Source organism: Varanus komodoensis, unplaced genomic scaffold, assembly GCF_004798865.1.
Source record: "Varanus komodoensis strain SLA01 unplaced genomic scaffold, ASM479886v1 scaffold56, whole genome shotgun sequence".
NCBI lineage: Eukaryota > Metazoa > Chordata > Lepidosauria > Squamata > Varanidae > Varanus > Varanus komodoensis.
In genome coordinates this window covers 630,087-657,381 of record NW_025336169.1, presented here as the reverse complement: position 1 = coordinate 657,381, position 27,295 = coordinate 630,087, and the positions used below count along the sequence as shown (strand labels likewise).

Genomic DNA, 27,295 nt, shown 5'->3' with positions numbered 1-27,295 from the left:
GCGCAGTCTCCCGCCGGCGGCGGCGGCGGCAGCGGGCAGGAAGACCTGTTGGGCCAGCTCATTCGGGACCTGGTAGGGAAACGGACGACTTGCTCGGGGCCCCAGCGGGTTTTCTCTCCCATCGGGACGCCCCTCGCTAGTTCAGTGGGCAAGGCGGCCTTTCCTGAGTGTGCTTGCCAATTTATTTACTGTATCGATATTCCGCCGTTTTTCCTTTCAAGGAGCTCAAGGCGGCTTACCCAAGTTCTCCTCCCCCCAATTATAACCTTGGAGGCGGGTTGGGATGGGGGGCGGCGGGTGAGAATCCGTGACTGGCCCAAAGTCACCCAAAGAGCTTTGTGACCGAGCGGGCACTAGACCCCGGATCTCCTAGACCCCAGTCGCTATAGTACACCAGATGTACTAGTCTGCAGTGTCCAGCGTCCCATGCCGGCCATGCGACAGAGGATTAAAGTCAGAATTTGCATAGAGTGCCTGGTGTGGGTATGGACCCGTGCCAGAGAAAGGTAGAACAGCAGTAGCATAAACTGGGGAGTGGAACCTTTAGCTTGGAGTCCTGCATTGAGCAAGCACCTTATTGGCCACATTGTCCCTTCCAGACCTCCTAAGTACTGGCCAGCTATGTTGGACTACAAATTCCATCATCACTCAGCAAACGATGAAGTGGAGAGAGGGACTTAAAAAGGAATTTGAATAACATATCCATGATATGCTGGAACCTTTCCCAGGGAAAGATGCATCTAATAGGAGACAAGCTGGTGCTGGCCAGGTGCACCCCAAGTTTCTTTTCTCCCTGGCTGGCAGTGGGATGTTGGAAGCTGAAGTCCAGTGTAAGTCTGTGTGTTTAGACAGAAAAAAGGCCTATTTTGCACTTGCCCCATGAACCAGGCATAGAATTGTGCCTTTGATCAGAAGTTGGATATAGGACTCATTATATGTTTGAACCCCTTTCAGCAAAAGAAAAATACAAAAGTACTAGTGGAATGAATTAAATTTTGTCAAGGTACATCATCCTTTTCCAAACTGGTGCCCTTCAGATGTGCTGAACTACAACTTCCAGCATCTTCCAGCCAGTCATACAGGGAGAAAAAATTAAATCCAAATTTGAATACAACAGCCAGTGTATGAGGCAGTACAATTAGATACCATTCACTTTTTCCAGAATACTAAAATTTCAAAACAGCTAAAGCTTCATATGGTACAGGGTAGACCTGTAAAATGCCTGGGATGGGTAGTCCCCTAAGTGATTAAAAAGGCCTTGTATGCCCTTAAATGCTTCAGTTTAGAGTGTTGAGGTTTGGCATACTGCAGGAGAGAGGTAATTCTGTAGGGTGGGTCCCTTTGCATAAAAGACCTATTTGTTGCCACCAAATTACATCAGGAGGTATGGACAACAGCTTCCCCATTGAAGATTACGAGGTTTAGGATACTGTAGGAAGATTATGAGGCTTATATGGGGGATTTTCCTGCAGTAGGCAGGAATCCCAGGTGCTTTCTGAGGTTGGGAAAGCAACTTTGTAGAGCACGGAAAAGGGGCAGTTCAGTTGGAAGGGATGGGAGGAGACTGAAGTGTCAGGATATCGGGTATCTTGAAGCTGTTCCAGCCTCCTTCCCTCCCATTTTAAATGCTATCACTAAATGGACCAAAATGGCCATCTGGCCCAAATTCAGAGCGAGGGGAACAGGGAGGTGAAGGTCACCTCCGTCACACCTTCCACTCTGTATTGTGTGCCAGTAAGCCTTCAAGTTGGAGATTTATGAGCCCTCAGTAGTACCATGCCTGAAACTGATAGTAGGTGCTCCTAGCCATGTGGGTCTCTTGGGGCCTTCAGTGACAGCAATGAATCCAGGAGCACTGGATCGTGCTCCAAATGACAGGGAAAATGCAGCCTCATCTGACCTGATGAGGAGAACCCATGGTTTGTTGATAACCCATCGCCAAACCATACAATAGAGTTCTCCTTTAACAGCCCATACCTAGCCCGTACTCTGGGTTGTTGTAATGTGGAAATAAGGTCCCTGGACTGCAGTTTTCTGTGATAAATGTGCTCAGTTTTTTTTAGTACATGACGTATTCTTTATGATAACACACTGGGTCTAAAGCTTGTTCCATACTGTATTTTTAGCCTTCTGTTTGAGAAGTCCTGCTCTTACTCTTTAACAAATGGATATAGTTAATCGTAATCCTTATGACACAGTGTTTCATCAGCTGTGATGATGGGAGCTGAAACGAGCGATATTCGTAACTGACCAGTTTTCATTTTTGCCCATGCAATAGGCTCGGGGGAATACAGACTGGCTGACTCTCTCCCTCTCCAGATAAAGTTTGGTACCTTTTCTGCATGCATTTGCCTTAGTTTAGGGAAAGTTCTTTTTCCTTTGGGGTAAAAGGTTAGGGTATACAGGCATGCAGAACCCCTTAAGAGCTGAGAGCTAAATTTCATTTCAGAGAAACTCTTTGGGGCTGCATTCTAGTGGTGGGAGAGCCTGAAGGGAAAAGGGGGAGGGCCAAAATACCTCCAATTTTTGCTTAAAGCTCTTAGTGCCGATACTTATGCATTACTTATGCATTAGGAGAGGCTTCTCTCCGTTTCAGTCTCTCATAGTGGGAGAAGGAGCTTTGCAGAAGCTAGGAAGCCATGAAGCAACAGTTGGTCAGGGGAAAGAGGGAAGGTCCAGGGGAAGGGGGTGTGGCCTCCCGAGGTACCCCAGCTGGGCTGAATTGGGATGCCAGCTGGGCTGGATTTGGATTCTGAGTTTCTTCACCCCTGAGATGTCCTATGCAATACTGTGAAGAGTGTAACAGGTGAGTCCTTGACGGGGGAACTGCCACTCCCCAGATTCACACCAGATGGGGCCAGCCTTCCTCTCCCTGTTTGTGCTTTTAAATGTACTGTTTTACTTAGACTTCATTGAACTCATCCCTTTAAAGTTTTTACTTCCATTGAATTTAATGGGAAGAAAAATCATTCTTCAGCTGTCAGGATGGGCATAGTCTTCCACCCTCTTCATGGTGGGGTTGGGGGAGCAAGAAGGATTTGGATCCTGCAAATGCTACCCCTCTTCTTCTGATCATAAAGGTTCATATACTGGTCTTCTGTGATGCTTCCATTGCTAAAAATTGCAAGAAATTAAAAACCCCCATGCAGGCTTGGCTAGTATAGAAAAACTTTGCAATTTATGCAAAGGTTAGAAGAAGCTCACTTCGCTCCCTTCTGGTTAATTACACTTTTTCTTTCTCTCTTTTTAAAACCGCAGATTAAATTTCTGATGGCAGTAAATTAATCCATTTACTGAGCTAGAGCTCCATTAGCGCACTGGTGTGTAGATGTGTGTCTCTAAGGAGTGGGCGGCAGTGTTTGTGTTTTGGATTCTGTCCATCAAATGTTCAAGAAGAGCCGGAGCTAGTTTAGCAAGATGGATTTTTTAAAATGTGCTTTGTGAGCTATCTGTTGATAGGTTATTTAGAGATGTGTGTAAAGATATTGTTAACTGTTTCTTCCCCTCAGCTGAATGTCCTAATTGTAATCTTCTTTGGAGTGGGATATCTGTTTGGTAGGACCAGCCTCAAGTCAGTTGTTCATTTTCTTGCTTCTTGGGCCAATCATTTTGATGTCTTGGGGCCAAAAATATATATGAAGGCACCCATGTTCATCTATGCACATGCCTACCTTCACATATGTAACAGGAGGCCTAATTCTGAATCACTGGAAGAATGGAGTATCTTGTTCAGTTGGTCCTGTCCCTGCTTGATAGGACAAGATTTGTATAAACCACAATAAAATCTTAGACACAGTTTCGTGTTTTGTCTGAACTGGGAAGCTATGTTATCAGGTTTGGAACAAGGTAGAATCTTAAACCACAATTTGAAGTTAGTTCATCACCTTGGCTTGTAAACATATTTTCTTACTATGGATATAACATGAATAATGGATACTTGAAGACTTATGGGTTCATTTGCAAAACAATGAGGAGGGAAGTGTTCACATCTCAAGGCACAATACTTCTTTGCATTTAATTGATGTTCTGTGAAGGAGAGCTGGGTTTAAATCGGTCATCAGCCATGAAGCATATTGAATGACCCTGGGCTAGTCCCATACACGTTCTCCTTTTTCCAGCATAAACTACCTCACAGGCTGGTTATGAAAACAAAATGGGAGAGGGGAAGACCATATATGCAAACCCAAATTGTCAAAAATTGAACAATTTTTAAATGAAATGTTTTCTCTTAGAATGATGACTAAAGCACAACATGTTCAGAAATTTGCCTGGCCTTTATTCTTCCAAAATTACTCCTAAAAATGAAGTAATAGGGAGATTTTTATCTAAAGATGTTAAATATCTGGATATTTTGAAGCCATCGGCAGAAATAGTTTTTTAATGCTTGCTAAGATTCCCAAGGTAGTGATTTTGTCTGTTCCTGGCTGAAATGACTGATCAAATATATTTGTTATTGATAGACATTTAGTGTTGTTCCAGGTCATGGTCCATTTCCCACTATGTGACTTGAGTCATCATATTCCAATGTGTAAAAAATGTACATACTTGACAGTTGTACATACTTGTTTTATGGAGCTCTGGCATTTCTGGTGGTACACTGTAGTAGTTGGTGAATGCCATTCACATGCAAGAGAAACACCGTAGGTTATTCTCGCTACAGCCAGCGCATGTGATCTGAGTCACCCCACCTCTGAATGTCTGTCTGAATGATAAAACAAGTTGCGATTTGGGTCTGTGGAACTCAGCGCCGCATTTTTTCCCCAGTTAGAGCTCACTCTTGGGGAGTGCCGCCTCAGCCATAAAGAGTTTTCTGTTGATGCGCTGCAGACGGCTCTGCTTGGTAACCGTGGGCAGCCAGGCTAGGCAATAGGCTATCATCCAAGGTGGGCATGGTCTGGCATCTTCCAATGGCCTGTTCTTAGACCCACTGCCAAGAAATCTCTCATCTTCTGCAGATGTGGCAGCTCTTCCTCTTTGCATCCTTGTTCACCTCTCTTTCACCCTGGACCGGGCAACAGAGAGGATGAGAAGGAGGAGCGAGGCTGTGTGCTCACTCCCTGGTGCTCTTTATGCCTGGCAGATGTCCCAACAAAATATGCAAAGACGAGAAAGAGGCTGAAAGCACTTACCACAGTGGTGCTGAGTAAAGTAAACCCACAGAGAGCCATTGAGGGAGTCTTGTCTAGGGGCCCTCAAACCACCCCTGAGACCGCTAGCTGGGTTTCCGCATGTACACTTGTCTATCTGGCCACTCACCCCCAAAAAACCCCACCCCTTGTCTATAGCATTTAGTTAACTTCCAGGATATAAAGTCAGGATACAAGCAAAGTTAACTGAATTTATATCCTTACTTTCTGCCAAAAGAGACACTTGAGGCAGTTAACAGGAGTGAAATTCCCATAAAATAGAAATGCCAGTAAAGTTAGAAAAAAAGTCCCCCAAGGTTAATAACACAGTTAAAACACATCAGTAAAAAGAAACAGTGTCTAGCCATTATCACCCCTTTCAGCAGCAACTCAGCTGTTGTACCAAAGGCCATTCTGAATGGAAATATTTTTACTTTCTGCCTGCCGGCAGAAGAACGACAGAAGCCCACTTAATTTCCCTGGGCTGGGGTTCCAGAACCAGGGAGCAGTAGCTGAGCAGGGCTTCTCCTCCACCTCCACCAGATCTGCTTGTGGCGGTGGTGGCAGACAAAGACCCAGACTGGCTCATACAGGAGAAGGCAGGTATCCTGGACCCGAGTTGTTTTGGGCGTTGTAGGTCATAACCGTTATTATGGATCAATGGATTTGCCTTGGTGCTGGGGCACTTCTGCTTAGTTCCCAATAGTGGGGCGGCTCATGTGTTCCCCCAGCAGCAACAAGTAAGTGACTTGCAATTCTTCTTTCTCTGGTGCTACAGTCAACTGGGATGGGAAATAGTAAGCTTCTCCGTTAACACCACACTTTAACACCTCTCCCTTCCCCTCTCTGGCTTCTTTTCAGAACGAAATAAATGAAGTCCCTTTCTTTGACGTTCAGCTGCCTTATGAACTGGCATTGAAAATCTTTCAGTTCCTCGGCCGGACGGAGCTGGGGACATGTGCACAGGTAAGTTTTTGGCTGTTTCAGCTTGCTGCCTGTAAGTCAGTTCCACTGCAAATCAACAGGACTTGCTTCCTAGTAAATACGCTTGGACTTGCCACGTGTGACTGAAGGCTGCCTGCTACAGGTGACAGAATTGCCCCGGCTTGGTGCAAGGAAGATGAGAGTGTCTCAGCACAGCAGTGGCACCTGTCGTGGTCTTTGAGAGGGAGCAGTTCAGACATTTGGTCAGGAAGCTTGAGCAGCCCTCCCGTAGTGCTAGCACTCCGAGTCGATTGATAAGGAGGTGATCAGTAGCCCTTAGGCCCTGTCAGGGGTCCATGAGGCTGTTCAGGGCTGGAGAGAGCCCTCAAACATCGGAAGGGGGACTTGGAGGTCCAGTCTTCTCCCTCTTCACAGCTGGTGCAGCTGAAAGAGCTGTTCTGCCTGCCCTCCAAGGTTGGGAGAGGAAGTGTGTTGGAGGCAGGGAGGACGGACATTGCTGAGCCCAGGATGTGAGCTATCCTAAGCCTCTCCCATCCTCAGTCCCAAACATGCTTTCCTTGGGGGGTCTGGAAGACATGGCAGGCAAAACATAAAGGGCAGGCACTGGAGCTCATGACCAGTCACGCAGGTGTATATTGCAGCCTTTGCTGGCACAGTTTCTTCATCTGTTCCTGGTCTGTGCTGCTCACTGGATTACTTGTAGGTTAGAATAATGTTCCTGAAACACTCGATTTCCTGCTCTGGGTAGCAGTCTCTTGGCAGCCTCAGAATGCCTTATTGGTCTGCCCACAATGCTTTCTTTTTAATTTTGGGAAGTGCTTTATTATGCTCTTTTCTTGGCAATAGGCAAAGGTGGGCTTCTGAAACCATTCTCGAGAAGCAATCCCTGGATATTTCGGAGGCAGCTGAGAGCTGAGCAGAGTTCTGTGGCTTTACAGGGCTTTTGGAACGAGATGCATAGCCAAAGCTTTTAGCCCGCATCGAAAGCGATCAAGTAAAAAGCAAGGCTATAAAAATGAAGACCATTTTCATTTTTCTCCCGGTGCTTTTGATTTTTGAATGATGGAGGGCCTCTTCTGTTAAATGGAGTGCCCTGCTGTCTTGTTCACTTCTATTGTTGCAAGTGTTTTTAAAAATTTTATTGTTAGTAAAGCACTTCGGGAGTTAGTGAAATTGCCCTGGAACTGGCATCACAAGTGATGTGAATGCCTCATGAGAGAATCAATCTCTCTCTCTCTCTCTCTCTCTCTCTCTCTCTCTCTCTCTCTCTCTCTCTCTTTGTGAGTTTCTTCCAGTCAAATTGGTAATGGGCTGACAACAAAAATAGCTTCACTGAGGAACTGGTTGGGGCATTTCCTCACAGGACGGAAGAAGCGTATTTCCTCCGTTGTTCTCCCAGAAGTGTCTGTTCTCCTCTTTTCTCATAGTTGCACTGTTTTGTTTTCCCTTAGCTTTTATGAAAAGCTAAAAGCAGCCCATCATGTTAAACCAGGGTTTTGCAAGCCTGCCATCCATAACTAAGCTTCCAAGTAGTCTGGGAAGCCAAAGATAGGTAGATAAGCATTAATTGTGTAAGAGAAGCATTGATCAAGCACAGAATCCGGTGGGCAGAATGCATGTGCATGGGACTCTTTGCCGATTGACACATTTCTGTTAGGTTGTCTAGGTTCATAGGATGCTGCATTAGCCTCTTGGTCCATCTCAGCCCAGCATTATTGAGGGTGACTGTTTCAGAGACCCTGGGGACTGGACTTTGGGACCATCTGCACATAAAACCACACGCACCGCCGGCAATTTATGGCTCATCCCCTGTGATGTTAGGCTTTCGCAGATCTGCTTTGCGAGGAAGATACAGTGGTGATGCCAATGCAGGGCAAAAAATTGGAGAAGGTTCAAAGAGGACCAGTGTGGGATAGTAGTGAGAGTGTTGGAGCAGGATTTGGGAGACCTGGATTCTAGTCCCCACTCAGCCATGCAGCTAACTGGGTGACTTTGGGTCAGTCCCAAATACTCTCCCTGTTATGCCTCACAAGATGGTTGTGGTGAAGATCGGAGGAGAATCCTTGCAGGCTGCCCTGGGCTCTTTGCAAGAGGATGAGAGACAAGGTATCAATGTAGTACAATAACCAAGTAAAAGCTAAGATTAATGGGAAAGGGAAGGAGGGCCAAAGAAATCCCCCTTCATTTTCCCCAGCAGTGTTATCCCTGGAATTAGGCTCTTGAGTGATACAGAAATGCAATAAATAAAAAGCTCCTGGTAAACTTATGTTAGCCACCTGGAAAAATAACCCTTCCCATTGAGGGTTGTTTTTTTTTTTTAAATTCCACCCCTGGAACACACATTTGAGTGGCTCCAGTAAGCATTCATTAGTCTTCAGCCACTGGGCAATGGTACGGATAAAGCCATGGGTGAGATTCCATATTTTTGGACAGGGAGTGGGGGGAGTCTTTGAAATCTTTTGGCCGTGGGTTGCTCACCTGTATCCTTAACTCAAGCAGAGCTAATAAATTTGAACTTGAGCCAGATGCTCTGTGTGTGCGTGCGTGTGTGCGTGCGTTAAATGGAGCCACTCACAATGGTGCTGTAAAGCAGTGTGCTTGTGACTCTTTTTATTAGAGGTTTCTTGCAGCTGCGCCTCGCTTGGCGTGGCTTTTACTAGGCTTGACTGTGCCAGTTTCTGGTGCATTAATGGGGTGTCTCAGCTTACCGAATCCCTCCTTGGAAAATCAAGGTTTATAAGTCAGCAGGGCTAGAAGTAACCTGATTAAAATCACAGTGGGATTTAAATCCCACCTCCCACCCCCAATGAATGTCGAAAGAACATCCTGGAACCCTTTTATACAGTTGGAGGTGTTCCCTTTACTTTGCCAAGCAGACTTGGCCAAGCTGTTACCCTCCAGATGTGTAGGTCATGCTGGGCAGGGATAATGGGATTTGTTGTCAACCCATCTAGAGAGCACCAGGTTGGAGGGCACTGTTCTAAAAGCTTCAACTTCACTTTGACAGCAGCTTGTTCTGTTGGCAGAGCTTGGTGTTCGGTCCTCTTCCTTGTTTCCCTGCTCTCTGTTGGCACATGGGTAGGAAAAGTTGCCAACCCTTCATTGTCTTCACTTCTCTCTTTACTTCCGGAGTCTCATTAGTATTAGCAGAAACACACTTCAGCTAAAACCAAGTGGAGGAAGGCATGGAGGAGAGCATGTTACCTTTAGGTCAGAGCGGGGCACCTCTTTCACATGCAAGCAATCCTCAGCTTAATCCCAGCATCTCCCTTCCTGCCTGAAACCCGGGGAGTCATTGTCAATCCATGCTGACAGTACTCGCCCAGATAGACCCAGGGGCTGAGTCAGGGTAAGCCCTGAACCTTTAACTCCCGAAAAACAGCTGCTTTTTCGCGTATGTCTGTCTAGTGTTTTTTAAAGCAGCAGCCCATGAATTTCTTGAGGCCTGAGTAAACGGAGGTGCAGCATTCAGCCATTCCCTGCTAAAATAGATTTTACAAACTAAATTGAGCCCAAGGTTTCTGACTTCCTGGAAGAGCAGGTTGCTCAGACAGAGTCAGAGCCAGCCACTGTCCTCCTGCAGCCAGTGCTAGCCTTGAGGTCAGAAAAGTGACCTGGGCAAGGGGGGAAAGAAGACGTGTTGAGGGCTGGGAGGGGAGGCCAGCGAGGACTCTGCAGCCTCCTTCCATTCCCTGTGAAGTGCTGCTGCTGGGGAAGTTAGACTCTAGCAGAGCGTGCAGGTGGAAGGATGAGAAGGTACAGATGAATTCTACCACTCCTCCTGCCCTGCACTAGAGGATTGAAAGCCTCCAATTCGAGGGCCTCACGTCATCGAGGGCACACTTGCTGGGATTCTGCCATTTTGATGCCATGCATGAGAATGTTGGCTCTGAGAGCTGATGTGTCCTCGCCCAGTATTGCATCTTTTTTGCTTTTAGGTGAGCAAGACATGGAAGGTGCTTGCAGAAGACCAGGTGCTTTGGTTCCGGTTGTGCCAACGTGAAGGTTACCTGCCTGATAGTCAAATCTCTGATTTTCCCTGCTGGAAGGCGACCCTCCGGGACTGCCGGGAAAAGGAACAAGCTTTAAGAACCAACTGGAAGGTAATTGTGTGGCCTTCATTGTGACGCTAAAGAACCAAACTAGGAGGGCCCTTCTGCTGTTTGAAATGTGGAATCTTTGGGCTGACAAAACGGAACCATAGCGGAGAGGTTTGGTAAAATGATCATGAGGCTGGGATCACTGCCCGACGAGGGAAGTTCAGAATACCTTGATCTGTTCAGCTTAGGGAAAAAATGAGTAAGAGGAGGTACAATCGAGGTGCATAAAATTATGTGCTGCATGGAGAAATACTAGAATCCAGTGGATTTGTCCCATAGGGTTGATTGGTGGAAGACTCAGGACCAATTGGTGGGAGATTCTGTTCTTCTTCACAGGCATCGTTAAACTATGGCCTTTCTTACTGCAGGATGTAATGATGGCCACCCTTTTGGATACCTTTTAAAAGCAGCTGGACAAATTTGGGGAGGATAAAGCTGCCCATGACTGTTACTCCCGACACCTGCATGCTTCTTGTGGTGTATGCCTAGATCCACCAGCTGCCGGTGAACATGACGGGGAGGTTGCCCTCGTAGTTATGCCCTGCAGGCAGCTGGGAGGCCACTGTGCGACCAGAACGCTGGACTTGGTGGAACTTTGATGGCTCTCCTGTTCGAACAGGCAGTCTTTCCCCCTCCTGCCAACCTTGCTATGAGAGGCTTGTGTCTCCCTGACTGCAAACCTAGTTCCCTTGAGTCAAAGTCCTTCAGGCAAAGGGAAAACAGGACTGTAAAGATTTATGGACATGAACTAACAATATTTTCCTGCCTTTGTGTGCAGAATCGTGTTGGTGCTGTGAGCCAGCTGCAATACGAACTGGGGAAAGTTCTGTGTGATGTGCATTCTTGTGATGGTGTGGTCATTGCTGGGTAAGCATCCCTTCTCTTTTCTCCAAGAGCATTTCTCTCGTCTCCTACTGACAGTGTAATTGGGTATTGTAATGGTTTGGGGCCCAGGCAGCACAACTGAACTGACAGCCTAATTGGAGCTGCTTTGGGAAGGGAACTTCCCAGCTGCCAGTCTGTGTCAAGGGGATTGGCTTACGGTGAAATAAGAACGAACCAAAATTCAGGGCTAATGCAATTAATGATATGGTGCTTTAAGGACTAGTGCAGCCTTTCTCGACCTGGTGGCCCCCAGAGGTGTCTTGGACCAGGATGGCCATCATCTCCGGATGGAAAGGATCTTTGCTGTCTGGTGGTCATGGCGGTGGTGATCTAGGATTCCAGTTTATGGGGAAGCTTAGTTTGCTCTAGACTGTGAAAGCGAATGCCACAACTGCTTTACAAATATTTCGTAATGTAGACATGGTTCAAATAATGAATAATGGATGAGGTGCATTTTAAAGACTGGCTTGTGTTTGCTGTAATGGGCCAACACAGCTGCCCTGCTGCAAATAGATAGATAAACAAAATTGAAATTAGTTGTGAAAAGTCCCTAGACTCCAAAAGTTGCTTTTTTAGAGGAATATGTCCAGTAAAAGCAAGCTTTTTGACTGTGCTTTTGGGATAATGCTAATTTTGACTTGCCTCCTGAGGAAATGTTGCGTATGTTTCCTGGTGTACCTGACCGGTTAACAATATTTGTGCTGGGAAACTGAGGGTTAGGTGTGTTCAGAGCACAGTGCCATGGAGCAGGCTGGGCACGGAGGTTCCTCCTTTGGAAGAGTTCGCCTTTATGGAAGCATCTTTTGTGCTGAAACTGGAGCTGCCGCCCGCAAGTTAGCCCGAGTTTCCCTGGGTGATGCTCCTACTTTAGGGGTGTAGTAGGGGCAGTCATTGCCAAGAGAATGGCTCAGCAGTCAGTCCAGAAGCATCATGGCCTTGAAAGAGGACAGGCATTGAGGGAAGAGTGCATGCCAGTGGGTAGGGAGAGGGGAGAATTTGACCCGGGTCCACAAGTCGCTCTGTCTCAGTCCCCACCAAAAGCAAGGCAGGCAGGCTAGATGGACTCAGAGGCTGATCTGGTCCAGATGCTGAAATAGAGGGCTTTCTTTTTTAGACCATTCAAGTCATCTCACTGCAAGCACGGTACTGAGAAAGAAAGGTCAATGTAATGAACATCTTTGAAATCGGACACAATTGATAAAGTTGAACATAGTCATTTTTTCACTGTGCTAAAAACAGAGCAGGCTTTTTCCCCAGATGTGGTGAAGATGTTGAAGAGCTCAAACATACTGGAAAAAGATTGCCCATGCAACATCTCCCTTTCCAAACATTAATGCAGCTATTGTTTTTCTTCTTAATTTTATAAGAGGTAGTGTTCAATGCACCAGTGATTGGTTTGTTACTGGAAATATAAAGAGAGATCTTGGATACCAGAACAGCTGGAATAACTGTGGAATATTTTTCGTTAGTTAAATTGATGGCACCTCACAAATCCTCAAAGCATTTGAAGGTGTTAATGAATTCTAGAACACGTGGTAAATTCTGCGAAAAACTCTTCGTGCCACTTGTTATGGCGGATTTGAATGGTTAAACTTTTAATAGAGAGTAATAATCTGCCTTTTGTAAATGGATTTCATCTTAGAGGAAGGTGTCTTTTGCTGGGAGTGTGTGTTTTAAGCTCCATTTTAAAATAGGTTTAAAGGCCTTTCATCTCTTAAATTAGGCTTCCAAATTCAAGAAGGTTTAGGAGAAAGCAAGATCTTTGTGGAAGGATTTGTGTGCAAGCTTCAGGTCTGACCCTGAAAAAAATTCTTGGGCTGGGCAAGTGTGCAGAGGCAGCTTTGCTCTGCATTCTGCATCTGCCGTCTCAAGCCAGTTTCGCTCCACGTTGTACCTGGCTCTGGTTGGTGGACCTGAGAGATCCCCAAAGCCTAACAGAGACATAGATCTCTGCCTAAGAATGCTGTGGGGTCCTTTTGGATAAGGATCAGAAAATAGAAACGGTTCCATGAGTTTTCCTGAAGTGTGACTCAACAGGAGTAAGCCAGCCATCATGTTTAGACATGAAATTAACTTAACAGCCAAGTTCCCAGTACTAACTGGATTGCTGAAATGCCAGTAAGGGTGGCTGCAGTACCAGGGAAAATGAGAAGCTTGGGGGAATGACCCCAAATTACCCAAATGTTTGACCTGAAAGCATAGACCTCATTTGCACAATCAGATAAGCCACCTTGGCTCCAATGAGGTGCAGCAGGGTATCAGAATTGGCATTGCGTGCCAGCCACCATTTCTCTTACCCTCCCAGGGATGGCTTGTCGGGTTATCCAGACCCAAGTGGCATGGCTCCTCTGAGGCAGGAAGCAACCTTCAGGCAATCCATAGCCTGCCGAAGGGTTGTTTGTGGGTCATTTCCCCCTCAGATAAACAACTCTGCCACCCAGGTGGCATATCCATGAGTGTGAACTGGTCCTTTGACTGATTCAAAGAATGTGGATTTTAAATGTGCATTTTGGAAATGACTCTTGTAAAAATATCCGATGCAGTTGTGACAGTTTTAAATTATCTAGTGTTTTCTGGGAAGTAATGATGGTTCATTTGGTTGAAAAGAGGCTGCTTGTGCTTAGGAATTTGGGATATTTTTTTCGGTACTGCTTTGTTCCTTCAGCAAGGCTTGCTATGCACGAGCCTCCCAAAACTCAGGGCTCAGCTCCGTGGATGTTTTTCCTCCCTTTGGTCTATGTGCCAGTGTGGTGTATTGGTTAGAGCGCTTCACTGACACTCAAGAGATCCAGGTTCAAATCCCCTTTTGGTTGTGCGGTTCACTGGATGACTTGAGGGCCCGCCTCGCAAGATTGTTGGGAGGGTAAAATGGAGCGGAGGAGAAGTATGCCGATTGCCTTGAATTTCTTGGCAGAAAAAAAGGCAAGATTTCAGTGCAGTACTGTATTTTATGTGCCGTTTGGGTTGGAGTATTGCAATACTGATTGTTTTATCCCCTAAGTATAAAATGAATCTGTTATTTAATCGAGATAAGTTTATTATTGTGGTTTTTAGCAGGTACCCTTCGTGTCTGTACCAGAGTTTGCATTGTGTAGTTCTGTGGATGCCGTGCTGCATTTTCCGAGCCTCCAAGAGATATTTCTGTGCTCCCACAATGGCACGTCCTTTCTGTTTATCACTGCAATCGCTTTCTCTGCAATGCAGAGTTTAAAAGGTTTATTCCTACAGGTCTTCTAGAGCCATGAACCTTATTAACCTTGTTTCAACACTTAAAAACTGTTGGGTTTTTTTGAGAATGGATGTCCCTAGATAATCACTAATCTATTTACCCTGACCCTGCCTGGTGCATGGAGTGTGTTTAAACCTGGGCTAGTTCACCCCCCACCCTGGTTTTTCTGCCTGTTGGTTCTTCTGAAGCCTCTACACCAGGCAGTGAATAAAAGTGGTGATGTCATAGGAACTGTGAAATTGGCTCGATCTTGTCATAAATCAATGTATGGCATTTTACAGCAACACTTCATTTTAATGATATGTTTTTGTAGAGTGGGATTAGAGTCGATTGTCTGTTCTTTAAAAAAAAAAAATCCCCTGTGCCATTAATGCCAGATTCTTTGAGTGGCAGAGGCGAAGCCTGCTTGAAATAAATTCACAGAGTAGTTCCTTTTTTGCAGGATGAAATGTGAGCATTGATTGTTGCTGGCTAAAAGCTAAGTTGGTATTGACTGTGCTCCTTTAAGGGACTTAATTTTTCTTTTTCTTCTGCTGTAACCTCCATTTGCAGCCGTTGTAGCCCTCGTTCAGGTATTCTTGGCAAAGGGACTCATGGCATTTTCATGACCTCAGGGTGGTGGTTGTTTGCGTACATCTCATCTATGTGCAGAATGATGGATAACCTCCAAATAGTATCCCAGACAGTAGCTCCACGTCTCCCATAAACTTTTTTGTCTGGTGAGTGCCACGTATTTTGGAAGGCTCTCTCTGACAAAGCCCCAAGCATCCTTTATAGCAGTTTTCCTGGGGTACATAAGATCAAAACTACACTCTTCTGCAAAACCAAACAGTGCTACACTGTAAACAGAACTGGTGCAAGCAGTAAAGTGATCGTAGAATGAAAATTCGTTGCAGATTCCTGATGCAGGTAGCAAGTGAGCAAACCCATCTTCTTGTCCAATTTTACTCTTTGTTCAAAGATGAGCTAGTGAAGTTATTTTATTGGTTACGTATACATCCCACTTTAACCATCTGTGAGTGACATACTCAATCCATTTTATCCTGGGAGGCGGTTTGGGTTGAGAGTCCGTGAGTGGCCCAGAGTTGCCCACAGAGCTTCATGGCCAGGGGGGGACTCATCAGTCCCAGTCCACCATTGTGACTGCTGCAACACACATTCTTGGCAGGGAGAGAGAATTTGTGAGCAAGTAGCTGGCAGCATCTGCTGCCCCTTCTTTCCACCACCACTGACTGGACAAGAGCAAGAAGCGGGTTGCAGCTGCTGGTGGTATTATTATTATTATTATTATTATTATTATTATTATTATTATTATATTTTCATTTCTATACTGCCCTGTAGCCAAAACTCTCTGGGCAGTTTACAGCAATGTATAAAACAATAAAATGCAATACAAATAGCAGCAGTGTTAAAAGAGTTTACAGTTAACTTAAAATAGCTTTAAAATGCAGTAAAAATACCTAGGAAGCCACAGCAAGAAGAAGAGGCACCGGGATAATCCCTTCAGGCCTCTGGATAACCCAGGAGACCTTTAAAGGCCTCTGCCTAGAGGGCTGTCTTGACCCTGTACCGAAAAGATGGCGAATTGGGATACTGGCCAATCCAGAGGGTGCTTGTTGGTGGGCCTGTGTTGGGGTGCAGGTTCTCAAGTGTCCAACCATACCTGCCCTTGGTGGTTGGGCTGTTCCTGCTTTGTCTCGACCAGCATCCTGTCCCCATCAGTAAGCAGCTGGTTGCTTATGAGAAGCTTCTCAACCAGGAACGAAAGCCACAACTCCTGCGTGGCACCTCGATGTCCATCTAGGCCTGTATTGTGCACTCCGACCGGCAGCAGCTCTCCAGGTGGTTGGGGAGCAGTATTTCCCACCACCTACTACCTGGTCCTATATCATCTGGACATGCCAAGGACTGAACTGGGGATCTTCTGCATTTAAAACATGCTCTGCTTGTGAGGTATGGCCTCTCACAGGCATGCTGCCTTTGAAGTTGGAGGTTCCCTTTAACCATCTGGACTAGTATTACCTGTCTAAAGATGGTATTCTCCAAGGAATTTCCTTGGCCTTATTTCCCCAGCTCTTGTCTTTGGAAATTGCTGCACCTGGAGTTGTTCTTCCCATTACTCGTCTCTGCTATACTGATTGCATTCCCTATTGAACAGACACAGCTACCATCTAAACGATTGTTCCAGGTATCCAAATCATGTCATTTGTGACTTGGCAGAAGCTCTTTAGGAGCCTGGGTGGCGAGAGGATTTGATGTGTCAGATAAGACTTTTTGGCTGAAGTGCGAGAGGTGGGACACTGGGCTTCCCACATGCATCTTTCCAACTACGGGCCCTCTTTGTGTTGTTCCTAATATTAATTTGAATAGAATAGGACACATAACATCTGGCAGCTCTCATTTCTTGGTTGGTTGAACAGTGTGGATAAGTAAACAAGAGGCAGGGGACAGAAGGAAAAATGAGGAACGACGTTAGACCATGGATGAGAAACTGTTCCAAGGGCCATTTTCGCCCCCTGGTCCTCTCCTGCAGGCTGCAGTACCACCCAAGATAGATTTTGGTTGTTTGCCTCTTTGGTTTTGCTTTTCAAAATTAAGGTGGGGGCAGAGGGGGCTGCTTTGTGGCCACTGCAAAGATAAGAGGGGCTAAGGGAAAATGAAATAGATCAACACTTTCAAAGCAGTTACTACTTTTCAGGAATTCGAACTGGTTACTTAAGGTAGGAGAGATTTTAGGCTTCCCAAATGGAGATAAAGGTGCAACAACATGAGCCCCCATCTGCAGATACTTTTTTTTTTTTAATGCTGCTTGCTAATTGTCTACGATTGCTAAGTGTCCTTGAGAAGTCTCCATTTTGCAGCACCGTCTTGGCGTTTTCTAAGCCGGAGTGAGGGGAGGGGGGAGGAAGGTGGCTTTGTATTGTTTTGAAATGGAGGCGCACGCAGATAAGTGCTCCTGTCACTTTAAGCCGCTTGTCCGAGACACGTAACCATAGAAAGGCTGGGTTGTATACAACATTGATTGGGGAGTGAGGTAACCGCAAATATCGCAGTCTCAAATGAAAAGGAATCCAAGGTCTGACCCAGAAAACAAGCATCGTAACCGCTGCGCAAAGTGTTATTGATAAACACACGCCTGCCAGATTGAGCTCTCTGATGTCAGGCCATAAGCAGGAGAGAAAGGAGAGATGAGAGCTGTCTCTCTCAGCCCACAGCTCAAGTTGCTATCAATCAATCTCTTCAGCTGGTTGAATGGGAATGGGGCAGAATGGAGGTTTTATCCTAGAAGAGATGAAACAGGCGTACAGGGCTGCTTCCTCTCCATTTTCATCTGGAACGGCACGCTCACGTTGCTGTGTCTCTTTTATGTATATTAATTCAGGAAAAGTGGCTGCCCATCATTTGTCATCATCTGAGCAGTTTTTTCCCCCCAATTTCTTTTAAAAGGCTCCTCTCTCTCTCTCTCTCTCTCTCTCTCTCTCTCTCTCTCTCTCTCTCTCTGTGTGTGTGTGTGTGTGTGTGTGTGTGTGTACGCACACGTGCGCGTGCGAGAGAGGGAGAGGTGCAACTGTCATTGCACTCATGGAAGCAAGGTTCTGAGCAGTACATAGGTGAGGAATCAAGTGAAAGTTACCTTTTGCAAGTGTGGTTGCACGACTGCTTTTGTAAGCATCACACACAAGGGCTTGTGCAACACAAGGATTTGGCAGAAGTTCATTAGCACTGCTGGAGTGGGTAGAATGGCATCGTTTGGCACTGCCCAAAATTGGAAGGCATGAGACATAGAACACAGAAACAGAGCGAGTCAGAAGGGGTCTCCCGGGCCATCTAGTCTGACCTCCAGCACCAGCCGACTCCGCTCACGACATGCCCACCATGTGCACGTCCAGCCTATCCTTGAACACCCGCACCGATGGGGCCTCAACGACCTCTCGTGGAAGCCCATTCCACACCCTCAGGGTCCTGACTGTCAGGAAGTGCTTCCTGGCATCCAAATGGAACCTGGGTTCCCTGAGCTTGGCTCCATCGGAGCGTGTCCTGCCTTCCTCTGCAGGGGAGAACAGGTCTCTACCCATCTCCATGTGACATCCCCTCACATACCTGTATGTCGCCAACAGATTCCCTCTGAGTCTCCTCTTCTCCAGGCTGAAGAGACCCAGTTCCCTCAGTCTCGCCTCATACGGCATCCCCTGCAAACCGGCCACCATCCTTGTGGCCCTACGCTGCACTGACTCCAACCTGGCTATATCCTTTCTGCAATGAGGAGCCCAAAACTGAGCACAATACTCCAGTTGCAGGTGCACCAGAGTCGTATAGAGTGGCAGTAATACCTCTCTTGATCTAGAAGCCACACTTCTGGCTATGCAACCAAGGGTGGCGTTCGCCCTCTTGACCACCGCATCACACTGCTGACTCGTGTTTAGCCTGCAGTCAACCAGCACCCTGAGGTCCCTTTCACAAGTGCTGCTCTCCAGCCACTTGTCACCTAACCTGTACTTATGACAGCTATTCTTATGCCCCAAGTGCAAGACCTTGCACTTACCCACACTGAACACCATCCTGTTGTCTCCTGCCCACTTCCATAGTCTGTCCAGATCCTTTTGGATCTGGAGTACCTGCTCCTCAGTTGTGGCCACTGCTCCAGTTTTAGTGTCATCTGCGAATTTGATCAGCAGACTGTTCACCCCTTCTTCCCTGTCATTAATGAAAAGATTAAACAGGATCGGCCCCAGGACAGAGCCGTGGGGGACCCCGCTTGTCACTGGCCGCCATCCCAATGATTCCCCACTAATGGTTACCTTCTGCTTTCGGTCAGTCAGCCATGCCCTAATCCACCGGACAGTGCTTTGGTGTATCCCCAAACTCCTCAGTTTCTCCACCAGGATATCATGGGGCACTTTGTCAAAGGCCTTGCTGAAATCCAGGTATACCACATCCACTGCATCCCCTCCATCCAGCCACCTCGAAACCTTGTCATAGAATTCCACAAGGTTTGTCTGGCAGGACCTGTTTTTGCAGAAGCCGTGTTGTGTGGCTGTCAGCCTCCCTTCCCTATCTAGCATCACTAGACCTCTCTATTATGAGCCTTTCCATTGTTTTTCCTACAATGGACGTAAGGCTAACCGGTCTATAATTCTATATGAGACCATCTTTGGTTTATATCGGAATATTGAAAATAGGTTTCTCATGCACAGGAATGGTAGCATCGACTGCTTTCTGTGTATTTTCCCAAAAGAAGCTTGATTCCCCTGCTACACACACGCGCGCGCAGCCACTCATTGACAGGTCTCCTTTATCAGCAGAAAAAAGCTCCAGATGACATCATCACCAGTTCAGAGAGGTCAGGTTTCAAAATGCAGGGGGTGGTAGAATTGCCTGAAGTGGCAAGTATATTAATTCCTCTGCAGCCCTCATGAAGGGGGCCTCCCAGGCGACTCTGTGAACCCTTTGCTCCTTCGCTTGGGCCCATCACGGAGCAAATGTCTTCTTCAGTCACAACAACCCTTTTCCAGGTTCCCAGAAATCAACGGTGGATCACTGGGCAGGCTTAATCCAGGGTTTGTTGCATCCTGTTGAATTCCACAAGATGATACAATCGCACTCTTGTTCGTTGTGGGGCAGAGGGGAATTGGCATTTCCGTATGTTCAGAGGGACCTTCCAGGGCGGCAGCCTTTGTCAGCAAATGCCCTGCCGCCATGCGTCTGATTGGAGACATCATGGTTCCCAGCTAGCTGTACTCTGGGGCTGATTGGTGGATTCTGGGGGGACCCACCAACTTTCTCAGACCTCTTTATGCACCTGGCTGTGGCCCATGAGGGCACACGCCAAGACTGAAGGTGCTCCAGCATGCCGGTTGCCCTTCCAAGAGTTTTCTCTCCAGCATTTTCCCAAAGACCTCCAGTAGTGGTGCTCTGCTCAGGCTCTGAACCGATCTGTTGTAACTAAGCTGCTTCCCCCAAGGTAAAGCAGGGCTGATGTCAGAGGTAGGCACAGTCGGACACCTGCAGGAGAGCTACACCCTATCAGGGGCCCCGTGACAGAAGCCCCCCGGAACGGCTCCTCCTCTTGCGCATCCAGCCTGCCTCCTCGCCTGCCTTTTGCTCTGGCCCACGCAATGCAGATGGGGAGGAAGAGGGGGTGCGGTTGTCCTGGCTCACTTGGTCTCTGCCTGCCTAGCTAGCCACAAGCACACCTTCTCGCAACCCTGAACCATCATTTCTTATCCTGAACAGCTGCTCTCTTTCTTTGATCCTTTCTCATGTTTTTGAATTGTTCTACTCCTTCTGTCCGCTCCACCAGCCCCCTTTGAGTTGAATTGAATTCAGTTGCATTGTTTTCATTTTCTGGATTAAACCCACTAAGTTCCCTAAGTCCTGCTGGGTAGGATTCGCCTTTGCGATCCCGTCATCTGTGCAGATCCCACAAATCCTTTTTTCCCTTTTCTTTTAATCTTGCACACTCTGGAAGGAGGCCCAACTTAGGGAGAGGCATGCCAGTGGCAGAAATGTTGACTACGGCTTGTAGGATCTTGGCTTTTTCTTGCTGCAGCGTGTCCAAAGTCCCTTGTGTCTTTCCAGTTGACCAAAAAGCAGCTAGCATATTTGTTTGACTAGGGTAGAGTATCCCTCCCATCTTCCGGCAGTGTGACATTTTTTCCAGACCGTAGCTCTTTGCCAACACTGGTGCTGTGGATGGAAGGAGTGAAGGCTCTTCTTAACAGCTTATTTTTCTGTGTGTTTGTCAGCTCGCATGTGTAACTTGCAGTTGTACTTTGCACGAGCGCTAATTAGGCAGCCATCAACATTGGGGGCCAAAGGCTTTCCTAACAATGCAACAGTGATAGCTGAGTCTTTAATTGGCTGAGTGTAATTGTCATTAGGCAACGATAAGGACATCTGGGACTCTGGAGAGAGATTGATTTTGGCGTAGCTACTCGAGCTTTCTGCAGCTTTCCAGTGCAATTTTTTGTTTTGCTTTGCTTTGTGTCGCTTTTTGGTATCCAGGAAGTTGCCAGACTCTTCAGCACCTCTTTGTTGGGATATCACCCAGCTCCTTTCCGCCTCTCGCAGAGCGTGTCTGGCTGAAGCACTGCCTTTGTTTTGGTCCCCTAATCTTCTCTGTCTGTGAAACGGGCTCAGGAACCAGAGGCATAAAATGTAGCTAGTATGCCATATCCCAAAGAAGGTGCCCATAATTTCATCTCCTGCCCTTCCCTGTTTTGTTTCAAAGCAGCCATGCCCTTGGGAGGTGGTGTTTTTGTGTGGGATGAGGCTATGCTCCCTACTTTCCACTCAGGCTAAAGCAGGAGAGCATCCACGTACACAGAGCTGCCTCCTGCATGACCCTAAGTGGATCGGCCCTAAGAGGATCGTGATGCCCTCCTTTGTTAGAAAACATTGCCGAATCTCAGGAAAGCCTGGAATTACTAAGGAGCTGCATGGGGCATCTTTCTGGATCCCAGGAAAGCTGGGAAGCCCACCCTCCTGCACGGGTTGACTACTCTTGAAGGTGGCATGGGGTGAAAAGCTCTCCTGGCAAGAACTTCTGCTCGGGCTGCCAGCTTCATCCAGGTACATCCTTTCCAAGGCTTGCTCTGTGTGTACAAAAGCTACAAGTGCTACATTAATTTAATTTAATTTATATATCACCTACTTGGCAAATGTCCTTGGGGCAGCAGTTTACCCTGATAAACAGCTCAGAACCAGAGTATCCACAGCAACCTCTCCCACTTGCATCTACTCGGAACCCTTAGGGTACCATCAGAGGCCATCCCCTGGGGGTCCCTGACAAAAGAAGCTGAACGTGTGGCTACAAGAGAGCGAGCCTTCTTGGTGTTGGCACCCCGCTTACAACATGAACTCCCTGAAAGGTTCACCTGGAGCCTACGCTGTTATTTTTCCAGTTACAGGCACAGACCTTTCTTTTCTCCCAGGCATTTTTAGAACCCTACTTTTAGATGTGGATGGCTGTTTTCTGCTTTCCTGTGGGGTTGGTTGTTTTTCATTGTGCTGCATTTATCTATCTTCAGTACTTCCGTTGGATTTTACATTTCATATCTGTTTCTGTGGCATTTTAGTCTTTTAATGGTTTGCAATGTCCCAAGAGAACATTAGCTGTTTAGCAGATCAGTGCTGTAATGTGTAAATAAGTGTAACACCAAACCCCCAGACACACAAATGATAAAGTGGCAACTGAAATTTCAATAAAATCAAGTATTGGAATATTCCGTTTATTAAAAATGTATTAAAGAGCCAGCAGTACAGGTAATAAAGCAACAGATTAAAGGCAAAATGCTTGCCACCCAGGGCAGGTCTTAACTATGTGCAGTGAAGAGGCCATGTGGGTTTACCTGGGAAGGGCATTCCAGAGAAGTAGCTACCTGTCAGGCCATTGTAGGTGGTGGCATCCAGAGAAGATTATCTTCACAGTCGGGCAGGAATGTATCCCTATAATTTTGCTTTGGATTGCTGTACCAGTTTGATTGTCACAACCAACAGGGAAGATGGCAAGGTGCGAGGAGGGCATGTGAGTCAGGATGTTGTAGTGGTTAGACCTTTAGTCTGGGACTTTGGAGATGCTGTTGGTGGTCTCTTTGGTGGAAGAGGTGGGATTTAAAATAGAGCTAAAAATACTGCTTTCTTTGGGCAGTACTGCCTCAAGAGATTAGTTCCTTCTGCCAGTGTTCCAGCACTTTTCTTTCATGGCAGACCCTTAACTCTATTGTTGTTTAAATTATTATATGTTTGCTCTGCCTCTCTGGAGTCTTTTTGCCATGTTTTGAGTTCTTATTATGTCTTTTTATATTATCTTCATTTTCACTGGGATTTTGTTGTGGCCTTGTTGAATTTCTAAATAATAATTATTTGGTTTTTATTCTCCAAGGAGCTGCTTTGCAAAGGCTTGGGCCTTGAAGAACAGTAAAATAAGGGAATATAAGGATTTAACACAAAGAAGTATTCATGTTCTAATATTAGAGTAACTACAAATAAGGGGTTGTAAAAGGAGGATCAAGAACAGGCATACACTCTTAACTAAGTTTGAAAACTTATAAATCAATTGCGATTTTGGAAAGGGATTGGTGTGAAAAGCCTAGAGGACTCAGGAAGCAGTAACTCATAGATAAACTGAATAGAGCCATTTTCATGAGATAAAGCTGAAATGAATGCCCATGTTTGTCTGATAGGTAGCTGGGTTCACACAACTCATTAATCCATACTAGGGGGTTGCATATCAGTTGGTAAAGGGTTGGCATTGACATGTGGGTTGTCCTGTTGTCTGGACCCAATTGTGATAACAAACCATGGTTTGTTAACTACAAACAACCCACAGATCACAACCTAACAACAAACTATGGGTTCATTTCATGGGTTGTTTGTAGGTAATAGGATTTATAATATTTTTAAATTAATGTCTAATTGCCCTGTCCTACAATGGCTTGAAACCTTATTCAAGCATTGTGCTCCCTCCGGAAAGTGGTGAAACCCACGTCACACAACCCCCGCCCCCTCCACTGACACGGGATGGGGAACCTTTCCTCACTCAAGGGGCTGCACTCATTTTCTGTGCAGCCCTCCAAGGACTACATGTCAGAGATGGTGGGCAAATCAAGAGGTGGGCAAGCTCGGGCAAAGGGAGGTGATGCTTCTTTGGCCCCACTGAGCCCCCCTTACACTTTCAATCCCCCCCCCCGTTTGTTTGTCTCTGCATTCCCCCTCTACCTCTTGCTCTCTTTCCCCACCCCATCCCTTTCTGTGCGTACAGGTAGGGACTGCCTCTGTACCCAGGGCACAAGGAGGAATCCGGCGAGGCAGGAACAAACAGGCTTGTTCCGGTGCCGCCTGATCGCTCCAGGAAAGCTCTGCATGGGCAGGTGGGGCCAGGGAAGGCGAGGGGCTGGGCTGCATCGATAGCAACAGCAGCCCTCCGTGTAGGACCACCATGGCCTGCCTGCCCCCGCCAAACTATACCTGCCACCGGAACTGCCCACCTTCTTCCTGGCTGCCGCAGCCTGCACGGCCACCACCCGGCCTGCTGCGACCGCAGCCCCCAGCCCCCTGTGCGGGAGGTGCCCGCTCCTTCAGCTGCCTGCCACCGAAGCCCCCGTGCCGCCACCTGCTGCCTGCCTCTCACCTGCCCCATGAAGTCTCCCACCTGCCTGCCCGACTGCCAGCCGTGGCAGCAGATTTGCCTCTTTGCCCGGCGGGTCGTGCAGGCCGGGTGCCAAAGGGTGTTGTGCAGGCCAGGTGCAGGCCCTTCCCGCAGCTTCAGCATTTTAAAAGCTTCCTTTCTGAGCAACGGTGATCTCTGTCTACCAGGTGCTGCTTTGGGCGTGCGGGCGCTTGACCAGTGAGTGCACAGGAACAGTGCAAAGACTGTCCTTTGCTCGCATTGCTGTGCTCTTCTCCCACCAAAGGGACAGCAAGCAAGCAAGCAAGCAAGCAAGCAAGCAAGCAAGCAAGCAAGCATCTGATTTGTTCTGATTACTGCTACTCAAACTGTAAGCTTCAAGAAAGAGCCTCTTTTAGAAAGGGAGCCCTGTGGGGCCAGCAGGCAAGATCCCGGAGCTTCCTGGGAAGGCAAATCGGGCAAGGGGGTTGGTGGCAGCTTCAGCTGGTGGCTTGGGCAGGGATGGACCCTCAGCAGCTGCCTGGTTGTACCAGCTTCTGATGCCGGGCCTGCCCAGGAGGCTGGAGGGTTTTTTCCTACTGCTTTTAAGTTAAGGCTCTCGGTGAAAATTTTAGGCATATCTTTCACATCCTGTTAACCCTCTTCACACTATAACCAGCCTGTCCAGTTTTGCCCTTCCTTTTCTTAAAATTAGCATTTATTCTTTATGTAGAGTCTTTGGGCACCTTCGAGGATTAACAGATAAATTGCAGCATCAGCTTTCTTGGACTAGAGCCCACTAGATCAGATGCATCCAGTGCTGTCTTCAGTTGGTAAATCTGTAAATAAAAATAGGTACGGGGGGGTGGAAGTCAACAACAGGCCCCAAAGGTAGTGAAACGCAAGCATTAGAACATCAGTGCAGCTTCCAGGCAGACAGTTTGGCAGTAGCAGCCTGTGTGGTTTTGCTACCTATATGGTTTTGCTGTGTCGTTACACAATCCATGTTGGGAGGTTCAGATGGAGTCCTAAGTTGATCTAATCAGTGTTTCCATTATATTCCACGCCAACTTTCCCCAGCTTCTTTATTATTTCATTTCTGTATGCTCTGGGTGGTATACACCGTCCATAAAAACAGATGATAACAATACAATGAAAGCATCGTAAAAACAGAACAAATATCTACAAGTTTAGCATAGCTGACACAATAAAAACAGACTATAACAAGGCATAACAACAACAAAAAGAAGTGACTTTGTGAAGCACCTGTTTATCCCCTCAAGCTCCTGGATGGTCAAGGAAGTCTTCAGAAGCCTCCGAAAGGCTCTTCGGATGTGGACTTCAACTCCCAACAGTCAACTCGCCCCCGCAAAAAAAAAATTAGGGAAGGCTATTCTGGTCTGTTGCAGTGTGGAGTGGTCTTGTCCAGGGTTCCAGCCAGCCATGCCTGTTTCCAGGAGTTTCCTTTCCATTCCCCCTGGTTGCCAGGTTTTTCCCATCAGAGGCATATTCCTTGCCTATTGAATTTGCTTAATCCCCCTTGGGCTAGTTAGTTAGTTTATTTATTCTAAACATTTCAATACAATACCAAATTAGCCTAACAGCTCTCTGGATGGTATACAGTTTTAAAAAACAGCAGCAAACATAATAGCAATCAATAGCACCTTATAATGATGGTCCATAAAATAATCAGCAATAGCTATAGGAGAAAAAGATGATAAAGCTAAATAAGTAAACTCAATCAGTCAATCAATAAAATAAATAACAAACACAAATAAAAGAATCATTAGTGAATAAAAACAAATAATATGCAGTGCCTTCATAAAATAATATAATACTAATCAACAATTAAAATAGATGGAGAATAAAAAGGTTTTAGCCTGATGCCTAAACACAAAAAAGGGGGGGTGTGCGAGGCACACCCCTCTGGGGAGCTAATTCCATGGGTTGAATTTTGGGGGTGCATTTAAACTCTTTTACTCTGGTCCCCAAAGATTTCTTATACTTCATCAAGTCTCTGGGTTCCCCAGAGACCTGTGCTCTCTTCTGCTTGTGGGTGGGTTTGGCCACTTAAAGACATTCGCTCAGAATAAATTCACTACTGATATTTGGGATATACGGACTAAAAGCTGTGGCTTTAGAGAAGCTCCTGGGAGCTACATTCCAGCCGGGGCTGGGGCCAAAGGCTAAAGGAGTGGGGCCAAAACCAGCAGCATATTTGGCTTCAAAGCATGCAAGTGGGAAGTACAGTTTGACCTTTTAGAACAGGGAAGAAAACAGCACAAAAATGGGAAGACTCGCCAAGTGATCCATGGTCAGGGAGATGCTGTGGCTTCTTAGGGAACCTCGGAGGGTCACACTCGGCCCTGGGGGCTGAGGTTCTGCACCCCAGGAGCAAAGCGAAAGAGCCTCTTGCCTTACTTGCAAAATACTCTTATCAGGGCAGGTACTGATGAATCATCAAGAGAGAGAAAAAGAGAGAGAGAGCCCATCACCAGAAAAGAGGGCAAAAGCGTAGCTGCTTTGCATAAAATTTACATGTGTTGCTTTATATATCAGCATGGAAGACTGGCCAGGTGACTTGTATGCCTTCCTCAAACTGCTGTAATTCCAAGGTCAAGTTCTTCTTTCCACCAGTTCTTTATGTTTAAACCACATTTAGCAGCCCTTCAGATAGAGGATGCCTTAAATAGCAGGCAGTCCTCTGGCCACCCCTCAGTCAGAGGATTGCCCTCTGTAAAAGAGGACACGTGGCCTCCCAAAACTTCATTCGTGTTAGGGCAGGAGAAGGGGAGCAGGGGACCAAGCCCAAATGCCTCCCCTTTGCTTGTAACCAGAGAGGAACTTCCCTCAATTCCCAAGGTTTTTGGAACCAATGTTCTGCTTCCCCTGCCACCCCACC

General features: G+C 46.7%; 1 protein-coding gene across 1 annotated transcript in view; it reads left to right on the top strand.

Annotated features, from left to right (window-relative positions):
- Positions 1-27,295, top strand: part of FBXW8 (F-box and WD repeat domain containing 8) — a 79,555-nt gene that overhangs the window by 21,012 nt on the left and 31,248 nt on the right. Inside the window, exons 3-6 of the mRNA XM_044448878.1 lie at positions 7-72; positions 5,988-6,092; positions 10,010-10,174; positions 10,950-11,038. Coding sequence (XP_044304813.1) covers positions 7-72; positions 5,988-6,092; positions 10,010-10,174; positions 10,950-11,038 — 425 coding nt within the window. The remainder of the gene's footprint in view (positions 1-6; positions 73-5,987; positions 6,093-10,009; positions 10,175-10,949; positions 11,039-27,295) is intronic.